The sequence below is a fragment of the Borostomias antarcticus genome, assembly GCF_949987555.1.
Source record: "Borostomias antarcticus genome assembly, chromosome: 27".
NCBI classification, from domain to species: Eukaryota; Metazoa; Chordata; class Actinopteri; order Stomiiformes; family Stomiidae; genus Borostomias; species Borostomias antarcticus.
In genome coordinates, this window is record NC_140260.1 from 3,489,526 (window position 1) to 3,505,390 (window position 15,865).

Below are 15,865 nucleotides of genomic sequence, written 5' to 3' on the forward strand. Positions count from 1 at the left end.
GAGGTCACCAGGGTCATACAGAGCCCTCCCCCTCACCTGTCTGAGGTCACCAGGGTCATACAGAGCCCTCCCCCTCACCTGTCTGAGGTCACCAGGGTCATACAGAGACCTCCCCCTCACCTGTCTGAGTTCACACACACACATTTTAATACACTGGCACTAAACACCAAACACCAGGTTAGAAATCTAGGTGTCATAGTCGACTCTGATCTGAACTTTGAATCTCATGTCAATAACATAACTAGTGTATCTTTCTATCATTTAAGAAACATGGCAAAAGTGCAATCCTTCCTTTCAAAGGCCGACACAAAGACTTATGCATGCATTTATAACCAGCAGACCAAAGAAAACCATCAATCGTCTGCAAATTATACAAAACGCTGCGGCACGAGTCCTTACAAAATCCAGACGGAGGGCTCACATCACACCCGTCCTGAAGGCTCTGCATTGGCTACCCGTCAGCTTCAGAATAGACTTCAAGATTCTTCTACTGGTTTATAAATCACTCCACAACCGTGCTCCAAAACATATGTCTGACATGCTTGTTAGATAAACACCAGCAAGATCCCTGCTGTATGGGTTATGTTCATGTTGTTATATTGAATGTGAGCTTCTATGCTGCTGTATGGGTTATGTTCATGTTGTTATATTGAATGTGAGCTCCTATGCTGCTGTATGGGTTATGTTCATGTTGTTATATTGAATGTGAGCTCCTATGCTGCTGTATGGGTTATGTTCATGTTGTTATAGTGAATGTGAGCTTCTATGCTGCTGTATGGGTTATGTTCATGTTGTTATATTGAATGTGAGCTTCTATGCTGCTGTATGGGTTATGTTCATCAGAATGTATTCATTCTCATCATGATCTGTGTTTCAGGTGACCATCTCATGTGACACACAGGAGTCGATACGTTCAGTTACAACCACTGCTACTTCAGCAGGTTGACATTGTGGAGGTGGAGGACGTGAGCCTGTCTTCTGTGGTGTTCTGAGAGGTCCAACACCTGGGTGTCCCAAGTCAGTGATAGCTTCAGATTAGTCAAAGCATACTAGAGAGAGGTTATGTCCTCTGTTTGAACCGTGCTGATGTTGTTGATTTAGTTCACACTAAATAGTACATTTTGATGCCACTTAAAGGAGAATGCTCGTTTTTGACAACCTGGACCTTATTTACAGCATATTATAAGACGTTTGACTCACCGAGATAACTTTGGTGTAATTCGGAGGCCTGTAGAAATCCAGCGTGAGCCAGTATATCCATGTAATGGTGGTGGACGGGGCACTGAGAATGCAGCTTCTAAAAAATATATTTTCTGCCACGAAACAGTTGTTTTCATCAATCTGTCTTTTTGAATCGCTAGTTGTGCTTACATAGAGCGAGGGCTTGTTGTGGTATTTCACATGCCTCTGTAATATGATCTTTAGAAACGTCTTTAGAAACAAAATAGCTTCCTCACTTGCTCCAGCACACATGCGCACAGCGTGCTGGAGCAACGCTTGCGCGCTGTGCGCATTAGTGCTGGAGCAAGTGAGGAAGCTATTTTGTTTCTAAAGACGTTTCTAAAGATCATATTACAGAGGCATGTGAAAAACCACAACAAGCCCTCGCTCTATGTAAGCACAACTAGCGATTCATAAAGACAGATTGATGAAAACAGATTTTTTAGAAGCTGCATTCTCAGTGCCCCGTCCGCCGCCATTACATGGATATACTTGGCTCGCGCTGGATTTTAAATTTATTCTACAGGCCTCCGAATTACACCAAAGTTATCTCGGTGAGTGAAACGTCTTATAATATGCCATAAATAAGGTCCAGGTTGTCAAAAACGAGCATTCTCCTTTAACATTATTTTGAGTAGTTTGTGGATTACTGTGCAGTCTGTATGAGTGTGTATGTGTTTCTCTTTGGCGCATAGAGGCGAACCCACATGGGCCCCATAAATATATGCGGCCCCCCAAAACCAAAACTAACAGGTGTCACTGCCTCTAAACTTCAGCCCCTGATGCTTTTCCCTCAACCCCTAATGATTTGGGATCCTAGCAGCGCCCCTGTTTTGTACCTAATCCACATTTGTATTTAGTCTTGATTGTGTCTTTGTTCCTTCAATAAAGGACCCACCCACCACCTACAGTCTGTATATGTCTGTATGTATGCTTTGAGATGATAGTCCCTATTTTGTCAACTCTACTGTATGTACTGTAGTCCAAAGATAATTTCTCAACTTGAATGTTGATGCTCAAAACATCCCTCTTCAAGGACAGAGATGTACAATTACTTAGACATTTAAATCCAATCATTTAACATGTGAATATGCTCAGGGATACAGACCTCAGTTTCTCCAGTTTGCAGTGTGGACTCCCCAGTCCAGCAGAGAGCAGCTTCACTCCTGAATCCTGCAGGTCATTGTTACTCAGGTCTAACTCTCTCAGGTGGGAGGAGTTTGAGCTGAGAGATGAGGCCAGCAGAGAACAGCATGTCTCTGTTAATCTGCATCCACTCAGGCTGAGGAGACAAGGACAAGTATTAGCTTTTTAAATTAAACATTTTCACCAGTAATCAGTGCTTTGAGAAAGCGTGTTTTCATTGGCAAAACACAATTTCAGACTAATAAAGTACAGAAACGGGTAACTTCACTCTTCACTTCAGTCTTCTGTGATAGTAGCTTTGCTTTCTGTATAATTTAACTGTGACAAAGATGACATTTATTCTACAAACAAACACTGCTACACTAGTGGTGAAAAGGAGGCGTCAGCTATATTGTCTTCCTCTCTCAGACTGAATTATAAACAGACTGACTCATTCTGGAGCTAGGAGAGAGAGTGCTGCTGCATCTAATATGTTTTAGTCATGAGCAGGTTTTGATTTCCTCTAATGCAGGCATTCCCAAACTGTGAGGCGGGCCTCCCCCAGGGGGCCCCAAAGAAAGTCAGGGGAGGCGCGGAGGGATGGTTAGAAAAAAAAGAAGGAAAAACATGTTATTTATTTTTGAAATGTCTATGGTTTTTATGAATGAAACGTGATTTTAAAGGTCAGAAGATTGAAATAAATAATGGGAGAGATACTATAATATTATACTAAATGTGTGGATAGTGCAGAGAGAGCCTCCCCCCGCAGGCATGAATATATTGTGCGAAAACGTCATAACGTTTACTAGCAGCAGGTGCCACCGAGCTAACTTAGCTGTGTAACGTTATGGGCTAGCTGACGCTGCCTTGCAAAATGGACACATTTGGGGGGTTGGGGGGGCGTGGGTGTGTCACTGTTTTCAGAGGGGAGGCCCACATTGATGGGAGTTTGGGAACCCATGCTCTAATGAATACTCAGCATCCAATCAGCGTCCTGATTGGCTGGACACTATGGACCTGTGTCAGCTTGGAGGGTGCTAAGGCTCTTTGGACAGGACATGGACATTTACCAACATGCTATAGCCTACTTAAGCAATTGACCACGAGAGGCAGTGGGTTACAGGGGATTTTACCACAGCTACGGGGCGTTGTTAGAAGTATAGCTGTGGTAAAATCCCCTGTAACCCACTGCCTCGAGTGGTCAATTGCTTTTCTACAACGGTTACTACATATATATATTCACAAAAACCACTCAGTAGTAACATTCAATCATTTATTTACTGATCATTCTTATCATTTTAGGATTACAAAATCTTCGGCGATAGGCTATAGTTCTGAATTAAATGGCTATCTCGCCTATTTGGGTTGGCCTTGTTCACATAAGCCATAAGGCATAATTCGGGTGGTTCACCTTTATTTGAATATTTCCAGCCATGGTGCAGTTATTAAAACAGTTCTCCAGAGCACTCATTTTTGCTGGTAGGGGTGTGGAAGTGTTGGAGTCGGACTGATGAGTGTGTTATTGTAATAGGATACGAAAAAGGCAAGGTTGCTGCGAGTGGTCGCTACGCAAAGCATAGCCTACCGCTTGATTTTATCAATGGCCTCGTCAATGAGATTAACTAATTGTTATGCGGTCGCAGCCGTGGGTTACAGAGTATTTTACCACGGCTGCTAGCCAATCAGAATCAAGTATCCAAACTCTCTGTTGTAGAATTACTACTTGATACTTCATCATGTACACCTAGGCATGTTTTACACATTGTTTATTTGCACTCTTGTGTATTGGGATTTTGTGTATATTTTGTACCCAATGTACATTTGTATTTAATCTTGATTGTGTCTTTGTTCCTTCAATAAAGGACCCACCCACCACCTACAGTCTGTATATGTCTGTATGTAAGCTTTGAGATGATAGTCCCTATTTTGTCAACTCTACTGTATGTACTGTAGTCCAAAGATAATTTCTCAACTTGAATGTTGATGCTCAAAACATCCCTCTTCAAGGTTAGAGATGTACAATTACTTAGACACTTAAATCCAATCATTTAACATGTGAATATGCTCAGGCATACAGACCTCAGTTTCTCCAGTTTGCAGTGTGGACTCCCCAGTCCAGCAGAGAGCAGCTTCACTCCTGAATCCTGCAGGTCATTGTTACTCAGGTCTAACTCTCTCAGGTGGGAGGAGTTTGAGCTGAGAGCTGAGGCCAGCACTTCACATGAGGCTTCGTTGAGGTCACATCCAGAGAGTCTGAAATTACAAAGTAAACATGTATGACTTTTTGTTCCTTAATGACATGCTAATCTTAATGATATGATTTGTATAATATACACGTCATATGTAGCCTAAGGCTTAATAAAGGGTACCCAGCTTTCAATAACTCGTAGGCTACCTCATCTCTGGCCAGTGACCTACAACATTCCTAGCCTTCAAACCAATAAGCCAACCTCAAGAGGAGAAGCTTCTCAAACGTTTAATTTGATAGCCTACAGTATACAGCATGTTATATTTTGATAAGGGGGAAATGAACACATAGCTCAAATTACAGGTTTAAATCTCAATGTTGATGTACAGGCCTAGAGGATGATAGAACAGTCAGCTCTCAGCCCGCTGCATGCTGTAAGCTACATGGACCAATACAGAATATAGTCACTACTGATCACTTTTCAATCATGTGTAGGAGCCTACATGAAATTAATAGTGAAATGAAAGTCCTATGTTGCAAAAAAGGGCATTTTTAACTTGTGGCCATCCACAATGATATGAATCGATAACTGACGCAGCTTCTAGGTGATGTGTCCGTTGGTAGCATACGATTTAGAGAAATCAGGAGTAGGCTAGTTTGGGCTAGTTTGCTGCACCACGACAGAGGTGACTGCATTTGCACCTTTTCCAGAATAATAACAAGGAATGAGGGTAGGAAAAATACCTGTTTCCATGGCATTTGTGCTTTCAGAATAACTGATTCAGGTTCACACCTTATGGGCCTCTATACATAGATTACACTTGACCAGTATTTAGTCCTTGATCTTGAGGAGGGAGAAATAGTGTCGGTGTTTCCATGGCAGAGAGCTCCCGTTGTCAGAGCCATAGACAGAGCTGCCAGCCGTGTAGGTGAGGGATTGTTGATGCATTGCGCACGGGTACTTTCTAACGTGTTACTCCTCACTGGATGTATGTATGGTGCAATGTGAGGAGGTGGAAACATGCCAAGCGCTGAGTTAGCAGTTTTTAAAAGTTATAGGGGGGTCAGCTCCAGCTGGTTCTGACCAGTTAAAGACCGACAATCTTTTTTAGAAGATCAGAGAATAGATGGGAGTAAGAATGCCTCACTGACTAAAACTCATTACACATAACATATAGGGGAGACACACAGAGCTCAGTAAAGAGCATTCGTGCAGAGCGAGGTGCACGCGTGATCACACACAACAACAGAGCTGCAGAGCACGGGAGAACACGAGAGCACTGAGAAACTACCACACAGCTCTCCCAGAGCACGGGAGAACACGAGAGCACTGAGAAACTACCACACAGCTCTCCCAGAGCACGGGAGAACAGGAGAGCACTGAGAAACTACCACACAGCTCTCCCAGAGCACGGGAGAACACGAGAGCACTGAGAAACTACCACACAGCTCTCCCAGAGCACGGGAGAACAGGAGAGCACTGAGAAACTACCACACAGCTCTCCCAGAGCACGGGAGAACACGAGAGCACTGAGAAACTACCACACAGCTCTCCCAGAGCACGGGAGAACACGAGAGCACTGAGAAACTACCACACAGCTCTCCCAGAGCACGGGAGAACACGAGAGCACTGAGAAACTACCACACAGCTCTCCCAGAGCACGGGAGAACACGAGAGCACTGAGAAACTACCACACAGCTCTCCCAGAGCACGGGAGAACACGAGAGCACTAAGAAACTACCACACAGCTCTCCCAGAGCACGGGAGAACACGAGAGCACTGAGAAACTACCACACAGCTCTCCCAGAGCACGGGAGAACACGAGAGCACTGAGAAACTACCACACAGCTCTCCCAGAGCACGGGAGAACACGAGAGCACTGAGAAACTACCACACAGCTCTCCCAGAGCACGGGAGAACACGAGAGCACTGAGAAACTACCACACAGCTCTCCCAGAGCACGGGAGAACACGAGAGCACTGAGAAACTACCACACAGCTCTCCCAGAGCATTCTGACTAAAAGCGTAACTTCACTCTTCACTTCAGCCTTCTTACAAACACTGCTACACTAGTGGTGAAAAGGAGGAATGTCAGCTATATTGTCTTCCTCTCTCAGACTGAATTATAAACAGACTGACTCATTCTGGAGCTAGGAGAGAGAGTGCTGCTGCATCTTATATGTTTTAGTCATGAGCAGGTTTTTAATTCCTCTAATGAATACTCAGCATCCATAGAAATGTATGTAAGGCCTTTCCTGATTGGCTGGACACTATGGACCTGAGTCAGCTTGGAGGGTGCTAAGGCTCTTTGGACAGGACATGGACAGTGCCTGAGCCTCTGATGTTGGAACTCACAAAACGCGGCGGCACCGTGGTGTCAGCACAGTGGCGGGATCCACCAACGTGTTTTCATGCAGTGTTGCACACTAACCACCAGGAGGCCTCGTTGATCAAGAAGCAACTAGTGGCAGCAGAGCGTGTGACAATACTGTTGAGAGACTGGTAACTTTAGACTGGAATGTAGCCTATTCAGCGAAACTATAACTAGCCTATATATAAACTATAATTACATAACATTTGAGATGCACAATGTATGTACATGTATAACAATTGAGAAAGCATCCTATAGTAATGTGAACTTGTGATTCTATTGTGGAATGTAGAAGAGAGACTGATTGGTTGAATGATGAATTGAATGAATGAGCTGAGGGAGGCCTAGTGTGTCCATACGAAAGAGACTACAAGCCACCATGCTGATGTGAGATGCTGGATTTTGACACAAATGTGAATTTATCTGTTTACCGAAAGACGAACGATGTCAAGTGGGGAGCAAAAAAAGAGCGAGCCAACAGATTCACTAGGCCAGTGGTTATTGGAACAAAACTTCTTTTTTGAATGGGGTTATTCTATAGGCTATTCATTCTACATTAATCTCATAGCAGTGAGCACTGACATGACTGTTTAAATCAACAGCCTAACACTTCTATTAGCCCATCATTGTTGTCAATAGCGTAGCCTAATGGTCCTGTTCCTGTCTCCATGCCCCCACGCTAGTTTGGACCCACTATTCAAATCTCCCTCAAAACCTGTTAAAACAACCTGATGATAGAACAAACAGTACTGTTGATGGGGCCTAATCAACTCCAATGGGCAGTCTGCATTTGAATTGAGTTTATCCCCCAAACAGGGAGGAAGGAACCACATTTATATATATAAACCGTAATTCATCAAGAAAGTATCAACAAATAACATATAACCACACACTGAGATTTCACTCCTAGTTTACAATGAATGATGAAGTGAATGATCTGAGGTAAGCCTGTATGCTAAAGGCAAGAGACTCTACAAGCCACCATGCTGATGTGGGATACTGTATTTTGACACAAATGAGCTAGTGTGAATGTATTTGTTAATCAATAGGCTAGGCCTAAAAGACAGCCGCAAAGCACTTAAATGTCAATTTGACTCAATCGCTATTAGCCTATATAACAAGTATACTCACTATCATTGTGATTATGAACACTTGGATTAACAATGGCCTATTATCATCGGGGGACCTCATTTCAATGTTGCCAAGCATACAAAGACATTAAATATACAATGAATAAATACTGTATCACTATAATGCGGTAGTCTATGCTATGAATTTGATCAGAGCTGCTCTTAGCGGGACTGGCTCAGAAGAAATGCATTTAGCCTACAGCTTGACCGACATTTACTGGGTGGCTGACCATAGTAGACAGTCAAATAACGTATTAAACAAGCTTAGACTAACGTTTAAAGAAGTAGGCTACCCTACGAAAAGAAGGTATTACAGTATGTTATTTTATTGCCATGCAGGCATGGGTTCTATAACAATTCAACTAAATGTAGGCTACTTTGTTCCTATAGGAACGGGAAATCAGCAATACTTGAAAATGGAATACAAATGCACTTGTTTAAATTAATTCCAATATACCTGGCTGAGTTCATGGTTTACAACCATTCGTCTCCTACCTGTACCTAGATAAATAAATAATAAGGTGAACAGTAGCCTAGTAATAATAGGCTACTGTATAATATAGTTATCCCAGCAGCGCAGATAGAGATTAGGTCAAGGTCAAGGTCAACTTTATTTATAAAGCACGTTTAAAATCAACCGAAGTTGCACCAAAGTGCTGTACAATATATAAAATAAACTAAAACAAAAAACAGAATAAAGTGCACATAATCACAGAACAATAAAAGGACAGGACACAAACAGGACAGGGGATGTAGGCTATCAGGCCTCAAAAGCCAGTGAAAACAAGTGCGTTTTAAGCTGAGACTTAAAGAGCCCTAGGTTCTGTGCGTGTCTAATGTGTGGAGGGAGGCTGTTCCAGAGCTTTGGGCCAGCCACCTCAAAAGCTCGGTCACCCTTGGTCTAAAGTCTCGATCTAGGGACTATTAAAAGAGTCTCGGAGGAGGACCTCAGGGTTCTAGATGTCGCCCGAACTTGAATCAGTTCAGCCAGATAGTGGGGGGCCAAACCATGTAGAGCCTTAAAAATAAACATTAAGATTTTAAAATCAATCCTGAAGCGAACAGGAAGCCAGTGGAGGGAGGCCAGCACCGGTGTGATGTGGTCCCGCTTCTTGGTTCCAGTCAGGAGGCGTGCAGCAGCATTCTGGACCAATTGCAGGCGCCACAGTGACCGCTGGTCAAGGCCCACATACAAGGCATTACAGTAGTCCAATCTTGAAGAAATAAAAGCATGGATGACTGTCTCCAGGTCCTTAAGACAGAGGTACGGTTTCAGTTTGGATAAGAGCCTCAGCTGGAAAAAAGAGCCTTTAACCACAGAGCCAATTTGTCGCTCAAAATTAAAACCAGTATCAAAAGTGACACCAAGACTTTTAATAAAAGAGCGATTCTTGGCAGCGAGGGGCCCTAGGTTGCTAACATGGCTGTCTTTATGACCAAACTAAATAACCTCGGTCTTCCCATCATTCAGACTAAGGAAGTTTAAGTCCATCCAGGTCTTGATGTCATTTAGCGCAGATGTTACAGGCTTAAAGGAATCCTTACAGTTCAATTTCAGGGAGAGGTACAGTTGGACATCGTCAGCATAACAGTGGAAAGACACATTGTGTTTCCGTAGAATGGAACCCAGGGGCAGCATATATAAAGAAAATAATAAAGGGCCTAAGATGGATCCTTGGGGGACACCGCAGGTGAGGGGGGCCACACTAGAGGAGAACTCACCCAGCTGGACAGAGAAGCTCCTATCAGTCAGGTAAGACTGTAGGAACATGAGAGCAGCACCTTTAATGCCAGCACACTGTTCAAGGCGGGTAAGAAGGGTCTTGTGGTCCACAGTGTCAAAGGCCGCGGTCAGATCTAGGGTAACCAGGATAGCAGCACACCCAGAGTCGACAGTAAGAATAATATCATTAAAAATCCTTAAGAGAGCCGTTTCAGTGCTATGAGCAATTCTAAAACCAGACTGGAACTTCTCATACACATCATTCATCGCTAAAAAAGAGTGCAACTGAATGGAAACAATCTTTTCCAGTACTTTGGACAAAAAAGGCAGTTTAGAGATGGGCCTAAAATTAGAGAGAACATTTGGGTCAAGACTAGGCTTTTTGATTAGTGGCTGCACTATAGCATGTTTAAAGGAGGCTGGAAAGACTCCAAAACTAAAACATGCATGGACCAGAGTAAGAATAAAAGAGCCCACTGAATCAAACGCATCTTTAAAAAGGCGAGAGGGAACACTGTCGGAGGGGCAGTTTGTAGGCCGCAGCTCGTGGACAACGTCAGACAGTGATGTCAGGGATATGAGTTTAAACTCATTGAGACTAGCTGGGCACGAGGATGAGGCAGCGGGGTCAGGGGCAGCAATGGGGGGTGCGGACCGAAGAGACACGATTTTCTCAACAAAGTAATTAAGAAAATCATTACAGAGAGCAGATGACGGTACAACCGGGGCAGTATCCCGAGGGTTGACGAGAGAGTCCAGAGTGTCAAAGAGAACCTTGGGTCTCCCAATGTTATTGGAGACAAGGTTGGAAATGTACCCGGTTTTTGCAGCCTTCACAGCTCTCTGAAACTCCATTACACAGTCCTGCAGAATCCCGAACGAGACATGTAGCTTGTCCTTTTTCCACTTTCTCTCAGCACGCCTACAAGAGCGTCTGAGCGCACGGATAGAGTCAGTAATCCACGGTTCAGAGCGTGTCTTGGGACTTCTACTCCTCAAGGGGGCGACAGAGTCCAGTATTAGAGGTGCAAGTGGAACTAAACAGCGCCACGAGCTCGTCCACACTGAGCGCATCAAGGCCATCCACAGAGAGGGTAGAGCCATCCACAGAGAGGGTAGAGCCATCCACAGAGAGGGTAGAGCCATCGACAGCTGCCGAGAAAAGCGCTGAGATGTCCGAGTTGAGATGTCCGAGTTGAGATGTCCGAGTTTATCACTCGAAAACGGCGCACAGAAGCACGTGAGGGGGCAACAGCGCATGGGACAACAGCAGTGAATAGAACAGGCATGTGATCAGAAATACAGGCGTTATCACAAATTTCATTTACACAGACAGTAAGGCCATGCGATAACACCAGGTCCAGCGTGTGGCCTTTATTATGCGTCGGTCCCGAGACCCACTGAGTGAGGCTGAAGGAATCAGTCAGAGCCAGGAAGTCTTTGGCCAGAGGACTGGATTCACAGCAGACATGGATGTTCATATCACCCGAAATCATAACGTGATCATAATCCACCATGGTTCCAGACAGAAAACTCTCAAACTCCTGGATAAAATCCTTGTTGTATTTAGGTGGGCGATATACAATCGCACACAGCAGAGGGGGAGACACGTTTAGTTCAAAGAGTTGCAGTTCAAAGCTCGAGTAAATGACAGATGGAATCTGCCGACAATGAAAGCTGGACTTGAAAACACACGCAAGCCCACCACCTTTCCCAGTGGTCCGAGGGGTGCTGAGATACGTACAGTCGGGAGGGAGGAGTTCGGAGAATGGTATAGACTCACCAACGTGTAACCAAGTCTCGGTCAGGAACATAAAATCAAGCCCACGGGAAGTGAAAAAGTCATTTAGTTGGAACGTCTTATTCGCCAATGACCTGGCATTAATCAAAGCCATGGACAAGATCAAGTTGGGAGTCAGACTGGTCGCAGCCAATCTTACTGGGCGCAGGTTATTGGGGACAACCCCATCAGCACGGGCTCTCCCCTGCCCGGACAGCGGTCCTGTTGTTCGGCTACACCAGCCAGAGGCAGCCGGCCCAGCGCTGTCATCAGCGGGCCAGGCCGCACCGTCAGTCCGAGGGCATTCAGGCTGTGCACGTCAATCCGCACCCATGGCCTCTTGATCTGCAGCGATCGCCTTACAGTAGAGGAATAACAATATCCCCCACGCATGAGTCGCGGATTATCCAGACAAGACGACGACAGGAGAGCCTTGACTTTCACCAGAACACCACTCCGCTTTCCCCGTCTCCTCCGGCGTTTGATCCGGGGAGAGGCACCAGGTGACCGGCGCAGGTAAGCAGGAATATCTGCTAACAGGGGGGGGGCATTCTGATCTCGCATGTCAGCTCTAAAAAACATTTGCATCGAATCAGAAACTCGGATGCTTTGTAAAGTTTGACGATCGTAGGCAAATAGAGCCGAAACATCCCGACAGCAAACATTTAAAAACAGAGCAATGACAAACACCAAACTGAGTAGACGCGGCCGACGGCATGCCAAACATACTGGCGCCATCTTGGTACGTCACACACACAGATTACAATTAGAGCTTGGATTCTAGATTACTTTAAAAGCAGAGAATGCGCACCAGACATGGAAGACAAACAGGGATGGAAATGTATTTGTTGATGACTGTTGGCGTTGGTTGAATCCTCCCCCCAGCTCATCAAGTGTATTTGAATATAAACAGCATTGGGAAGGGGGAAGGGCAGTCCAGTTCCTCCTGTGGCTGTTTAGCTCGCTAGCTACGGTCAAGCTGTAGGATAAATGCATTTCTTCTGAGCCAGTCCAGCTAAGCTCTGAGCAACTCTGACATGATCAAATTCATCACATTCCTGGATTAAACAGCTCCAGTAGAGATATTCTACTATAACCAGAGGGCATTACAATATTATTCAAAGCTAGATCTATTGACAGCATGACCTGTTAGTCTCTGGCTACCCCTCGTCCGCTGTGTGCTCACGGAGTCTTGGTGCAAGACCCTCTCTCTCCAAACTCATCGATTATGTTGAGTCGCTGCGCTCCCCATGCAGTCTGCCACATAATTAGGGGTAGGATCAGTAGGCTACATGTAGGCTACATCCTCTCCCCCTGTCTGTAAAGCATATTGTGTTGTCTTTGTATATGAAATGAGCTGTAACGATTTAATTGATCTGACTAATAATCAGTTATTGCAGTGGTATTGAAGTAGGCAGAAACTTCACCTTTTTGTTGTTTTCCATATACTCAGTTTAGGCCACAGTGAACTCTGATAACCTTTTGCCTAGGCCATACACAGTCTGAGGGCAGAGAAGGTCAAGGAAGGTTCTCTGCTGACCAGTTCTTCTGTAAGAGTAAACAGCAGCTGCTAGAACTGGGTAATCAGACATCGGAGACATCTAGAATGTCCGGTCCCCTAGCAACGGTCTAATCTTGACCTGGCTGATCGACAAAAGACTAGATCACTGTACCATTGCAGCCTATCACCATAATCTGAGATGTCACATGACGCCCCCCTGGTAGAGTGTATTTAAGAACCACCGGGCTGCTTAGCCGAGGGCAGCTTAGCTTCTTAGCCTCCTAGCCTTGTAACCTGTTAACATGCTAGCTTGCTAGCCCCTTAAGCCGCTCAACAGCTGTACCATAATACTGCATTTTTCATGCTACATTCTTCTCTAATTTACTGGCTTCTACTTCCACTTCTCCTTCGACAACAACTCGATATTGTAACAATTGGCATAACAATGTAATAATTGTACTCAGCCTAGTTATTGTATCTGGGCTATTGTTTTGTAACACTATATGCTTATTGATTAATAAACCCACGTGATTCATGGCTTCAGGTAATCCAACTGTCTGTTAAGATCTGTATACATAGGATATACATCAGTATTCTGCTCGATTCCTTTATATGACCACAACGGACAGATGTTGAACCCAGAACAGTAACGTTATTAGCAAACATTTTCATCAGCAATCAGTACATTAACAAAGTGGGTTTGCATTGGATAAACACATTGTCAGACGAATAAAGTCTAGAAAAGGGTAACTTCACTCCTGAGTCTTCTGTGATAGTAGCTTTGCTTTCTGTATAATTAACTGCTAACTGTGACAAAGATGACATTTATTCTACAAACAAACACTGCTACACTAGTGGTGAAAAGGAGGCATGTCAGCTGTATTGTCTTCCTCTCTCAGACTGAATTATAAACAGACTGACTCATTCTGGAGCTAGGAGAGAGAGGAGAGATAGAGAGAGGAGGAGCAGAGAGAAGAGAGAGAGAGAGAGGAGGAGCAGAGAAGAGGAGAGAGAGAGGAGGAATAGAGAGAAGAGAGACAGAGAGAGGAGGAGCAGAGAGAAGAGAGAGAGAGGAGGAGCAGAGAGAAGAGAGAGAGAGGAGGAGCAGAGAGAAGAGAGACAGAGAGAGGAGGAGCAGAGAGAAGAGAGAGAGAGAGGAGGAGCAGAGAAGAGGAGAGAGAGAGGAGGAATAGAGAAGAGAGAGAGAGGAGGGACAGAGAGAAGAGGAGAGAGAGAAGAGGAGAGATAAGAGGAGGAACAGAGAGGAGAGAGAGAGGAGGAACAGAGAGGAGAGGAGAGAGAGAGGAGGAACAGATAGAAGAGGAGAGAGATAGAGGAGGAGAGAGAGAGAGGAGGAGAGAGGAGGAACAGAGAGAAGAGGAGAGAGAGGAGGAACAGAGAGAAGAGGAGAGAGAGGAGGAACAGAGACTTTGACTTTTGATGCTCTTTAATGAGACATCCTTACAAAACACTAAACATCCCCCCCACACACACACACAGTAGCACAGAACAGCATCAGCTCACAAACAAACATCAAGCCCATCTGCCCCCACTGTACAAATTGCCACCCCCGGACACCACACCCTCTCAAACTCAGCCACATTGTTATTGTTCACAAAATAGGTGTATTCTACCCTAAGAAGCAGAGACCCTCCCCCTAACCACCTGGACTGGGTCCGTGGCCCCGCCCCTCTCACCTTATTCCTCCCTGTAATCCAAATGGACAACTTAGCTCACCCAAACACAACATTGAGCAAAACACACTTTGCCCTCCTCCTGCACGTGTACTGTGGGCCCAAAACAAACAGTTCCTTAGAAAACACAAACCCCAACCTCACACATGAGGGCTGTAACAGCACAAACAGAGGAACAAGACGTGCACAAACAGAAAACACATGAACCACCGTCTCCACCTCACCACAGTATGGGCCCCCCTCCCCCACCCCGGGGTCAAGCCCGGCCAGAAAGCGCTCGGTCATCAGGGCCCTGTGCACCACTCTCCCCTGCAAGTCCCCTGTCCTTTTAGGGATGGGGGGCTTATACAGCACCCGCCACCTGAACCTCACACTGCTCCCCCCACCTAGAACCCCCTGCCACTGGTGGAACCCAACCCCCTGCAAGACCCCGACGTTCCTCGCCTTCACACATGCCTCATACAGAGCCCTCCCCCTCACCTGTCTGAGGTCACCAGGGTCATACAGAGCCCTCCCCCTCACCTGTCTGAGGTCACCAGGGTCATACAGAGCCCTCCCCCTCACCTGTCTGAGGTCACCAGGGTCATACAGAGCCCTCCCCCTCACCTGTCTGAGGTCACCAGGGTCATACAGAGCCCTCCCCCTCACCTGTCTGAGGTCACCAGGGTCATACAGAGACCTCCCCCTCACCTGTCTGAGGTCACCAGGCTCCTCCCCCTCACCTGTCTGAGGTCACCAGGGTCATACAGAGACCTCCCCCTCACCTGTCTGAGTTCACACACACACATTTTAATACACTGGCACTAAACACCAAACACAAGGTTAGAAATCTAAGTGTCATAGTCGACTCTGATCTGAACTTTGAATCTCATGTCAATAACATAACTAGCGTATCTTTCTATCATTTAAGAAACATGGCAAAAGTGCAATCCTTCCTTTCAAAGGCCGACACAAAGACTTATGCATGCATTTATAACCAGCAGACTGGACTATTGCAATGCCCTCTTTTTGGCCTACCAAAGAAAACCATCAATCGCCTGCAAATTATACAAAACGCCGCGGCACGAGTCCTTACAAAATCCAGACGGAGGGCTCACATCACACCCGTCCTGAAGGCTCTGCATTGGCTAC

The 15,865-nt window shown here is 45.4% G+C and overlaps 1 protein-coding gene across 2 annotated transcripts in view; it reads right to left on the minus strand.

Annotated features, from left to right (window-relative positions):
• LOC311326393 (NACHT, LRR and PYD domains-containing protein 3-like) overlaps nucleotides 1-15,865 on the minus strand; it is a 138,723-nt gene that overhangs the window by 85,747 nt on the left and 37,111 nt on the right. For both annotated transcript variants that reach the window (XM_084459284.1, XM_084459285.1), the window contains exons 6-7: nucleotides 4,426-4,599; nucleotides 2,330-2,503 (exon numbers count right to left, since the gene is read on the minus strand). In XM_084459284.1, the coding sequence (XP_084315410.1) occupies nucleotides 2,330-2,503; nucleotides 4,426-4,599 (348 nt within the window). The remainder of the gene's footprint in view (nucleotides 1-2,329; nucleotides 2,504-4,425; nucleotides 4,600-15,865) is intronic.